This window comes from Mercenaria mercenaria, chromosome 6, assembly GCF_021730395.1.
Source record: "Mercenaria mercenaria strain notata chromosome 6, MADL_Memer_1, whole genome shotgun sequence".
Classification (NCBI taxonomy): Eukaryota; Metazoa; Mollusca; class Bivalvia; order Venerida; family Veneridae; genus Mercenaria; species Mercenaria mercenaria.
Genome location: NC_069366.1, coordinates 30,652,132 through 30,664,606, shown reverse-complemented (window position 1 = coordinate 30,664,606; position 12,475 = coordinate 30,652,132). Strand labels below are relative to the sequence as shown.

The 12,475-nt window shown below is 35.0% G+C and overlaps 1 protein-coding gene across 2 annotated transcripts in view; it reads right to left on the bottom strand.

Moving 5' to 3' along the window:
* Positions 1 to 12,475, bottom strand: part of LOC123549270 (heat shock factor protein-like) — a 49,100-nt gene that overhangs the window by 14,933 nt on the left and 21,692 nt on the right. The window contains exons 7-9 of one of the 2 annotated variants that reach the window (XM_045337209.2): positions 8,413 to 8,685; positions 7,697 to 7,812; positions 3,570 to 3,623 (exon numbers count right to left, since the gene is read on the bottom strand). In XM_045337209.2, coding sequence (XP_045193144.2) covers positions 3,570 to 3,623; positions 7,697 to 7,812; positions 8,413 to 8,685 — 443 coding nt within the window. The remainder of the gene's footprint in view (positions 1 to 3,569; positions 3,624 to 7,696; positions 7,813 to 8,412; positions 8,686 to 12,475) is intronic. The other variant, XM_045337210.2, reaches the window with a different exon arrangement.

The window sequence follows — 12,475 nt, the reverse complement described above, 5'->3', positions numbered from 1 at the left end:
TAAGACCCAGACTAAATGTTTTGTACCGAGAACTGGAAACTGAACTATTCTTTCTAAGGTAACAGAGAGTTTAATTGAAAGGACTGGTTTTCATACATTGAACACAAATGTGTTAAAAAAATGGGAACGTCCTTAGAAAGATGGGAATGTCCTTTCAAGAAATGGTAATTAAAGGTGGATAATCAGATTTTGGCCATGTAACGGATTTGTTCGAAACTTTAGCATCTGATCATTTACACTCATTTATGTTCACTTAACACTTCATACAAATTAGATTTTCACTGGAGGTATTTTTAAAATTTCATTTTCCTATCCTGGTTGCCCAACCAAGATAGAGTTATTTTATCATAAGTATAAATTTGATAAACATACTTTGCCTAAGGAAATGTTTAAATATCAGACATATTGTAATATATTTGTTAAATATCTGCATTAAAAATTATGTATTTAGATGGAATTCATTAGAAACGCAAGTTTGAAAAATTATTATTACCTCCCTTTGCCTATCTTGGTTGCGCAACCAAGATAGATTGGAAATAAATGAATTCAGAAGCTACACACAGCTTTTAAACTTGCATTTTGGTTCAGATTGTTCAATAGTTGATATGTCTATCAAATGCAAATGTAAAACTAGACATTGTATCGAATAAAAAAAGAAATACCCAGCTTTTTATATACTTTCATATTAAAGGGGAGTAATTACAAAATTTTATAAAAATAATAAAATATACATTTCAAATAGGAATCTAACTCTATGTAATCAGTCTTTTTGTTCCTTAAATAATTCTCTACCAGAATATACAAAAAGTAAAAAATGTCATTAAATGTTGTTTAAATGTGACTGACCACCTTTAAGGTCCCTTAAAAAGATGTGAATAGTCATTCAACAACTGGGAATGGCCCTTGAAAAGATATGGATATCCTTTCGATAACTGGAAATTATTGGTCTCTGAGATTTGAATATCAACTCAAGAAATGGAAAATAATGTCCTTTGAAAAACGGAAAAAAAATGTGAATGTCCCTTCAAGAAAATGAAATTAATGCCCTTTCATAAGACAGGAATATCCATTAAAAAATGAAAATAAATGTCCCTTGAAAAGATGTGAATGTGGCTTCAAGACATTGGAATAAATGTCTCTTGAAGAGGTAAATGTCCCTTGAACTTGTAATTTATTCTCTGAGAAAAGATGGAAATATCCCTTTAAGAACTGGGAATGAATGTCCCATAAAAAGATATATGAAAATATTTGCAAACACTTATTCCAGAAGTACACATAAGGAAAAATGTGACAAGTATATATCTGAATTCTATCCTGAAGATTTCAAGTCCTAGAAAAGAAATGTGTGCAATAAAAGTGGCAAGCAACAGTTCAGTTGCTCGTCTTTCAGTGGCATTTTTGAAATGGTGCAAACTTTTCTCACTGAAGATCACTAAGATCGACTGATTAGATAAATTAGGTTACAATAAAATATAATCTAAAAAGTAAATTAAAATATCAGAATGATGCTGATTTTTTCAATACAAAATTATGCTTTTAAATGGAACCATACAAAGTTTATGCTGACACAGTTAAAATAATCTAGCAGTACCTTAATTCTATGACAAATTTTTACATTCAAACATCACTAAATATTCTCTGTCTAGGAAATATAATAATTTGTTTTACAGAATTGCCTTATATTATAAAAATGTTGAAGACTTATTTCCTCATTGGAAAGAATCCAAATCTTACAATGGATGTCAGTAAACTTGAGCACTTCAAGCACTAGGAATGGTAAAATAACATTGCCTTTTTATTTGTAAGGGTAGGGGGTGGGGTGGGGTGAAGGTGGATTTAGTTCTGTTCTTCGACACTATTTCTGTTATGTAACAGCAAGCAGTTAAAGTAACCACTGTTCCTGTATTTTGTACCAGTTCTTATTTTATCTCTGCAAGTAACCAGCAATTTCTCCACTTAAATCAGAGGTGGCAGACGAAATGTCTTCTGACAACACAACGTCATCATGGAGAACATACTCATCCAGTACTGAACTGAAACCTACTGAGACAAACTACGATTTCGTCCTCACATTTTTTAAACGTAATTTCGTAGAACATCTAGTTTTGCATGAAAACAAGCAAAAATATCTTCAAAAGTGCAATTACAAATGCAAGAAAGCTGCCAGTAAGCCAGAGTTTCATTTCATCCAAATAAAGAAATAAAGAATGAAATAATAAGAAATCGATGTATGCAGTAATTTATAATAGATGTTCAAAGCATTTTGTTTTTTTGTAAGTATTCCTTTGATATAACTCTATACCCGATTCTAGCATACCCTTGTGACTGCAATCTGAAGACTGAATATGAAGTTAAATCAAGAAACTTCTCAAAGTAACAAGTATGCCCAAGGGCAGAATGTTGAGCCCGCCAGCTGTCAAATGTGACCTTCACCTTTGACCTAGGGACCTTGTTCTTGCGCATGACACTCCGTCTCATAATGGTGAACATTCATGCCAAGTTACATCAAAATCCCACCATGCATGAAGAAGAAATGCTCCGGACAAACTTCAATTTGACCTTTGACCTACAACTGTGACCTTGACCTTTGAGACAGGAACATGGAGTTTGCACAGGACACTTCTTCTCATTAAGGTAAACATTCATGCCAAATATAAACAAGATTGGTCCATGCATGTCAAAGTTATGGTCCTGACAAAATGGGACAGACGCACGCATGCAAGCAAATACATCAACCCGCCAAAAGTGACGACTATATCGAGCTCACTGCAAGCAGGCTCGACAATAAAATTAAACGCATTAAAACAGATGTGTTTTCTTCTACTATTCTTATGAGAAGACTTGAAACAATTTTTGTTCGATAAGATATTTTAGAAGAGGATAAATACATAGGTACTCCTACATGTACCTGCTGTGATTTGACTGATATTTCTCCTATGAAATTCTTTACATATAAAGGCTCCAAATAACCCACATTTTTCAATTTAATGCTTCTTTGAATCATTTTGAATTTGTCAAATGTAATAAAAAACTAGAGCTGCTTTTGAGAAAAGTGCATGTCTCCCAAAACTGCCTAATCATCTGAATAGTAGTATATGAGTCAACCATGCACCAAGACCAAAACTGCCTTATCAGACTTTCAATGCTTTGATTATAAAAACAAGTTTCAAGGGCCATAATTCTGAATTGCCTGGGCCGATTTGGCTAGTTATCGAACTTGGCCGATGACTTATTGGCAAACACATTTTGTTCAAATTTGGTGAAGATCAGATGAGAAATGTTCGACTTAAAGAGTGCGGACAAGATTTGTGACAGACAGACACACACACACACAGGAGTTAATAAATATGTCTCCCACACCACTGTGTGGTGGGAGACATAATGAGAAGGTAGTTCTCACGCCATTTTTTCATCCAACGGAAGTGGATCGAACCCAGCTTGGCAATAAAAACGACATAATCCAGGATATATGTAGAAAGACTGAGGTTCCCAGCGTGCATGGGCGTTTTCATTGCCAAGCTGGGCTAAAATAAAAAGAATTCTAGTAGGTGTTAGTCTAACAAACTTACGGTGTAGTCGTATAAATGTTTGATCTATCTGCTAGAGGATGTTCTCTGATGTATCTGAATAACAAAATGTTTTTGTAAAACATAAACAGATAATCTTTTTGTCTCTGAACAAGGAATCCAGGCTTCATGACATTTAATCACAAAACCAAGCATAAAACCTGGATCTGTAACATTTAATCTGAAACCAAAATAAAACCTGGATCCATGACATTAAATCAGAAAACCTGAAATAAAGCATGGATTAATGACATATCTCTGGATAACCTTGAATAAAGCCTGGATTCATGACATTTATCTGGATAACCTAGAATAAAGCCTGGATTCATGACATTTATCTGCATAAACTTGAATAAAGCCTGGATTCATGACATATCTCTGGATAACCTTGAATAAAGCCTGGATTCATGACATTTATCTGGATAACCTTGAATAAAGCCTGGATTCATGACATTTATCTGGATAACCTTGAATAAAGCCTGGATTCATGACATTTATTGGATAACCTTGAATAAAGCCTGGATTCATGACCTTTATCTGGATAACCTTGAATAAAGCCTGGATTCATAACATTTACCTGGATAACCTAGAATAAAGTCTGGATTCATGACATTTATCTGCATAACCTTGAATAAAGCCTGGATTCATGATACTTACCTGGATAACCTAGAATAACAGCTGGATTCATGACATTTATCAAGATAACCTTGAGTTAAGCTTAAATTCCTCATTCTTCCTGCTCAATGATGACTAAGATATGTTACTGCCTTCCTAAAGAATGAATCTAAACACAAAATTCCGGCGTGAGAAAAACTTTAATTATCAGCATTGGAGTTACATTTGTATGCAACAGTAAATCTGTTTCCAAGTATTAGTGACCAGTGCTTATTCTTCTCAAAAGCCGAGTGTGATTTACCTTAAGTTTCATTGCAATCTACACAGAAGGATCTATTTTTACATTAAAACAAGAGCTGTCCGTAAGACAGCCAAGCTCAACTATTCGAAATATTGTCACAGAAGCAGGAAATTATTACCCAAAATGTTAAATATCAAAAGTGTTTTAAGTTTGAAAGGGGACATAATTTGACCAAAATACATATTAGAGTTATGGGACTTGATGTTATCAACTAGTTTTATAACCCCGAAGAAACATGTTAAGTTTCAATTCAGTATCTGCATTAGTTTTGGGGATAGTAACTTGCATGTTAAACTTTAACCAGAATTTTGTAAGTTCAAAAGGGGGCATAATCTGCTCAAAATACATGTTAAGAGTTATGAAACTTGACCCATTGAGGTTGGTAATTGACCTAGAAAAAGAATAAATAAGTTTCAAAGCTATATGCCTTTTGGTAATAGCTGTATGTACTTGCAAGCAAAACTTTTAACAGGATTTTCTAAGTCCAAAAGGTGCATAATTTGCCCAAAATACATGTCAGAGTTATGGGACTTGGTGCTATCAACTAGTTTTATAACCCCGAAGACACATGTGAAGTTTCAATTTAATATCTGTAGTAGTTTTGGAGATAGTTACTTGCATGTAAAACTTTAACCAGGATTTTCTAAGTCCAAAAGGGGGCATAATTTGGCCAAAATACATGTCAGAGTTATGGGACTTGACCCAGTGAGGTAGGTAATTGATCTAGAAAAAGAAAAAATAAGCTTCAAATCTATATGCCTTTTAGTAATAGCTGTATGTACTTGCATGCAAAACTTTAACCAGAATTCTCTAAGTCCAAAAGGGGGCATAATTTGGCCAAAATGAAGGTCAGAGTTACGGGACTTGATGCTATCAACTAGTTTTATAACCCCTAAGACACATGTGGAGTTTCAATTCAATATCTGCATTAGTTTTGGAGATACTTGCATGTAAAACTTTAACCAGAATTTTCTAAGTCCAAAAGGGGGCATAATTTGCTCAAAATACATGTTAGAGTTATGGAAGTTGACCCAGTGAGGTTGGTAATTGACCTAGAAAAAGAATAAATAAGTTTCAAAGCTATATGCCTTTAAATGATAGCTGTATGTACTTGCATGCAAAAACTTAACCAAGGTGTGACGCCGACGCCGACGCCAGGGTGAGTAGAATAGCTAGACTATTCTTCGAATAGTCGAGCTAATAATAATTTTCCCACAGGCTCAAATTGTAAAAACTCTTCAGAGAACCATATTTTTCATATATTAAATTTTGTAGCTTAGATATTAGCATACTATCAAAACATATTACTGGCTATTTTTTTAGAAGACTATAAAGTTATGAAAAAAAGTTTAATATAATGCTAAGTTGTAGATATTTTTTTTTTGTCCAGACATGTGTAACTACAACTAAGTTATATCAATATGCAAAGTTACACTAGGAACTTGTCTGACAATTACTGAGGTTTTGTGAAGCTATTTAATGCCACTGTTTTTAGTTCCAGCTATTACATAAGAGTGATCAATTAACATTTCAATGCTGTTGCATTTATGAATGCTACAAACTTATTCTCCGCTTGGAAAAGACAACTTACCAACATGAAACAGGGAAGGAAGGTAACATAACCATAGCAAAAGTAGAGAAACAATCATGCATAAAGAAGTCTATACAATAAGATAGATTTACGAGCACAACTGTATTTTCTGTTTGAACCATGTCATGAAACAAGAGCTATAACTAAGTGCTTAACCCTTACCCTGCTATATTTCTAAAACGGACTTGTCCATTATTCTATTTGGGCAGTACTACTTATTATTCAAAGGGGATTTCACTGAAAATCTACTGAGTGAATAGCGAACAGTGCAGACCATGATCAGACTGCATGGATGTGCAGGCTGATCTTGGTCTGCACTGGTCGCAAAGGCAAAATCAATTGCCGCCTGCAGGCTAAAGGTTAATATCCCCCTACAACACTTTGTATAATGTTGTGACCATGACATTTCACCTTAGAGACAGACCATGACCTTTGACGTAGTGACCTAGGTTGTATTGTTAAGGGTAACAAATGGCAAGTTTCTTTTTTAGAGTCTTTCCAGCGATTAAGCATATATCAAGCAGAAACAAATTCAATCTATCTGACCTCTGTGACTCTTGACCTTCACCTCCTGACCAGAGTTGTACACTTCACGTGTTGTCTGGATGATGTCAACAATTGATCCTAGATCTATGAAAATTTTCCAAGCTGTTTTGAAGATACCGGTATGGAACAGACACAGTTAAGTTATATGACCTTTGACCTCTGTGACTTTGACCTACGACTTAATGACCCTGGTGATGTGTTCTGCATGTTGTCTTGATGAGATAAGCAACTGAGGCTACTTCTATGAAAGTCTTCCAAGCAGTTTAGGAGATATATATTGAACATGAAATAGGCTATTTGGTCTTTCGGCTCTGTGACCTTGACCTCAGACCTAAATGACCATGGTCATTGGCTCTGCCCAACATTTTGATAAGGTAAACAACTGGGGCTGGTTTGATAAAATCTTCCCAGGAGTATAGAAAGATATGGAGTGGACACAAATTACAGATGGACAGAAATGCATGGCTCCAATATAAACCCAGTATACTAAATGTATCTGGCGGTGTATAATAAGTAACCTTTCAGTTTTAAATATAGTGACCATAACAGCTTTAACCTTTTTCTTACAAAACTTTACTAATGACACATGCTACTTCATACCTTCAAGAAAAAGAAATCAGTAATTTGTCAATAAGGAACAAACACTTCATTTCAAAGCCATTCATCTGTTGCTTTGACAGTGTCATTTTACGATAAGGTGATCTTTGTCATAGCGTAAGTCATAACATTTACTGTAAAAGGACATATTTTCGCTGGATCAAAATTTCGCGAATATGAAATTTTGAGTATGTTCGCGAGGTTTAATATTTGCAAAATTGTAAAAATGGTATCATACTTGAATAAGAATTATGCTAATAGTAAATATTTACGCGAGGATCAATTTTTGCGAGATGCAGAGCCTCGCGAATATAGCGAAAATTAAACCCTCGCGAAAATTTCTGCTTTTACAGTATATAGGCAGCAATTACATCACAGCATGCTTAAATTTGCCTCACTTAAACTAAATACTGGGATATTTAGGGAGAACATGTGGTACTACAATGTTGAAAACAGTTCTAATACAATACAAATACTCACTTGTCAAGAAGTTGTGAATTTGAAACGGGATCCCCCAATGAAGGAAGGCTGGAAGGGTCTACTACCTGTAGAAGGTTATTCAGATCTGTACTATCTAGGCTGGTACTCAACACATCCTGAAATGGAACAATCCAATGTGAAACTCTCTTTTTAAACAAGAGCCGTCATAAAACAGCAACACTCAACTTTTGGAGAGTTTTGTCACTAAAAATAGTTAACTGAATCAATAGAAAAGTCAAGAAAGTGGCAAAATTTGTGAGAAAAAAAACAGAGTTATAGAACATTAGAACTGCATGTCAGTTCATCATAGTGAACAAGTGTGTGGAAAGGTTGAGATACATACAAAAAATTAACCATCCAAAAAGGGTTATAACTATGTAAGGGTGCGATATAGAGTTATGAAATCTGTGCAATGCATTTGAGATCATCACAGTGAACAAGTGTTTGAAGTTTCAACCATAACTGAGATGCCAGCTTACATACAAAAACTTAACCAAATCTGGATATGGACGCCAATGCTCATGCCGACAAATGGGTGTGTGCAATAGCTCTTCCTATTCTCTGAATAGTGAAGCTAAATATCATTGTGTATAATGAATTTTTTTTACTTAAACCGCAAAATGACTGCAGACAAAAGAAACAACACTGAGAATCAAGATCAGAAAATTCCTACCATAAAATTAGCCAGATTTCAAAACAAGAATATGGGTACTCACTTTTGAGGGTGATACTTTATCTACTGCCATATTCTGTGACCCACTGTTTGTCTGTGTGGCTTCGGGTCTTGTTTTTGTTTGACTGTAAGTTTGAGGTATTGATGCAGTGGTGCCACCTGTTCTTAAAGAGGCCCCCGCTTGCGAAGTCTTAGGCACAGGTCTGCTGTAGTTATGTGCCTCCATGGTGATATCCTCGGCTGTCAAGGGCTGTGTATCTATAACTTCCTGAATGACTGGACCGCAGGTCGATATCTCCGAACTAACACTTGATGGCTGAAAAATTGATAACATTGCATGCTCTCTCTTTGTTTTCATGCTGATTCTTTTTGGTTGACTAAATTCAATTTTTTACAAAACTGATTAAATATGCGCTTTAAAATAAATAATAAATTCATGAGTGTGTAAATGTCAAAAACACTAAAACGTCACTGTGGTAAGCCATTTTTGAACTGCCATATTATTTTAAACGGTGGTGTCATCCTACAAAATTTTTACAATTATGGATTTCAGGAAAATAAATTTCATACAACAAGAGGGTCATGATGACCCTGGATCGCTCACCTGAGTAATACAAGCTACATGTTTCAAATGTCAAACTGATGCTAAAATATTAAGAAAGTAGGTCAGTAGGTCACATTCATGGTCACTGAAAGTCGCTGTTAAGATTGGTGTGCAAAACTGTATATGTCATCTAAATTTCAAGGCTGACTCTTAAAAAACAAGAAAGTAGGTCAAGATCACAGTCAAGTGACCCCTAATTACTTCTGGTCATCAGGTATTTATAATTAAACAGTCTAGGAAATATGATCAGATAATAAGTATTTTTTCCTATACAACTCATATACAAGTGATGGAGATGGTACCTAAAATATTCAAATTCATCTTTACATATTTTTCACAGAGTGAAATGATAGCTAAGTGCACCAAATTATTAAACATATTTATGGTATTCCTCCTCTCCATGTAAAAATAGAAATATTTGATATTTAAAAAATGGCTTTCTCAAAATATCTGAAGCAAAATGGACAACTCTTGTATTGACCGTTTTTCAATGGTTTTAGGACATCCCCAATTATAGTCTGTATTAAAAGTCTCCACATCTACATAAATTCAATAGAATATAGTGTAAGTTTAGTCTACTTTCAACACTTTGAAAGAGCCTATACTGAACTTCCTATTGTCTTTTAATAAAGTTAAAATCCAAGACTAGCCAAGAGTCTAAAACTAATGAAAAAAAGAGCTCGTCGAACACGAAATGCCCCCCTTGATGCATTCAGTAATTGCACAAGGAACAGAAATTATATGCTCACTGTAAACAAAAGTCTCTACCATTCTGGTTTAATCTGACATTGACCTTTAACCTAATAAGAGATTACAGAGTGATCTTGGTGCCATCCACTGAGCCATTTTTGAATGGGTCAAAATCAAGGTCAAATTTTATTTTGGAACAAAAAACTATGCATGTGGTCCAAATTTGAAGCCTGTACCTTCAAAAATGTGAAAGTAGGTCACTAGGTCAATAACAAGGTCAAATTTTTTTTCGGTACACAAACCTATGCATTGGTCCAAATTTGAAGGCTGTAGCTACAGAAATGTGAAAGTAGGTCATTAGGTCAAGATCAAGGTCAACTCATGTCAAGGTTCATTATGCCACTCAAAACTTATACATGTGGTCCAAATTTGAATGATGTAAGTTATGGACATGAAGATTCTAAGTTTTTCCCTATATAAGTCTATATAAACCATATGATCCCTGGGGCGGGGCCATATTTGACCCTAGAGGGATAATTTGAACAAACTTGGTAGAGAACCACTAAAGATGCTACATTACAAAATATTAAAGCCATAGTCTTTGTGGTTTGGACAAGAAGATTTTCAAAGTTTTTCCCTATATAAGTCTATGTAAACCATGTGACCTCCAGGGCGGAGCCATATTTGACCCTAGGGGAATAATTTGAACAATCTTAGTAGAGGACCACTAGACGATGTCATATCAAAATATCAAAGCCCTAGGCCCTGTGATTTTGGACAAAATGTTTTTCAAAGTTTTTTCCTATATAAGTCTATATAACGCATGTGACCCCCGGGGTGGGGCCATATTTGACCCCAGGGAAATAATCTGAACAATCTTGGTAGAGGACCACTAGATTTTGCTACATACCAAATATCATAGCCCTAGGCCCTATGGTTTTGGACAAGAAGATCAGAAACCGTTTAACTGTTCCTGGCCAATGTGACCCTGACCTTTGACCTAATGACTTCAAAATCAATAGGGGTCATCTGCCGGTCATGGCCAACCTACCTATCAATTTTCCTGACACTAGGCCCAAGCGTTCTTGAGTTATTGTCTGGAAATCATTTTACTGTTCCTGGTCACTGTGACCTTGACCTTTGACATACTGACCTCAAAATCAATAGGGGTCATCTGCTGGTCATGACCAACCTCCCTATCAACTTTCGTGACCCTTGGCCTAAGCGTTCTTGAGTTATCATCCGGAAACTGTTTTACTGTTCAGGGTCACTGTGACCTTGACCTTTAACATACTGATCTCAAAATCAATAGGGGTCATCTGCTGGTCATTACCAATCTCCCTATCAACTTTCATGATACTAGGCCCAAGTGTTCTTGAGTTATCATCCGGAAACCGTTTTACTATTCAGGGTCACTGTGACCTTGACCTTTGACATACAGACCTCAAAATCAATAGGGGTCATCTGCTGGTGATGACCAACATCCCTATCAATTTTCATGATCCTAGGCCCAAGCGTTCTTGAGTTATCATCCGGAAACGGATTTGTCTACATTCCAACCTACCTACAGACCCACATCTGCAAAACAATATACCCCTCCTTCTTCGAAGGGGGGGGGCATAAAAATCAGAGTGAAAGAGAATGACATGATCTTTATTATAAGCTTGCCAAAACCATACCAAAAATTTACCTGAAAGAAGATATTAAAGATTTTATAATGTAAACAAACCCCTACACCATTTTGCCATCAATATTTTTCATTCATGAAAGCACTCAATTCAGGTGATAATTGTTGATATATTATAAATGAGAGGCCCTAATGAAATCTTTTTTTCAGGTTGTGTAAGCAGTTTAAATTGTAAATTAATGTTGATATCTGAAGTTACCTGCTTACCTTGTTTACAAGAATAAATAAACACCTTGCAGTTTTTTAAGGGTAGTTGACCAGTGACGAAAATCATCAAAGTAATCTCCATAATATTATGCTTTTTCAGCATTTATTCGATTTTCATGGAAAACAATGATCGTGAGAGTTCCATCCAGAAAATGTTGAATTGCTAAAAATACACTGAAGAGTCATTACCTATCAGTTACCTTAAAATGTTGTACTTACAACCACTACCTTAAAATGTTGTGATTTCATTTGATGATAATGACTTTTTGTGTTACATTATTTGCAGCAAAGTACACCTGATAAGTATGAGAAAATTCTTCAAAATGACTAAATTAAACATAAGAAACAATTCCAAAATAATCGACTAAAATGAAATTTCTAACACGACCAGCAAATAACCTACAAACATGTAGAGCAAAATCTATCTCGGGTTATTCTGCAATAAACCACTCATGTGCTATGATGTCATCCGATCCAGGTGCGTAGCACGGTCGTAAAAAGTAGTTACCATTTTTTTCTAACACTGTTGTTACTAGTATGTCGTGTTAGAATCGAAATAATAAGTTCCCAAGTGTGATTTATCGTAGAATAACCCGAGTTTTTCGTTCTTATGCAAAACAATACATCACTCAGGCCTACGACCTTTGTGATATATTCTTACGCATAAGAACTCAAAACTCAGGTTATTCTACGATAAACCACGTTTAGGAACTTATTATTTCTTAAATATAACCAGTCTGGCTACGTTGTTACACAAATGTGATACCAATTTAACTTTTTTTGTAATATTTCATTGTTGGATATATACATTTTATGTTTTTAAAATTTAGTATATAAATTTTGAGTAAGCTAGTGTATCATCATTGGGAACAATAAATAACTTTGGCTTAAAGATCAAATCTTAATAACGTTTCTATT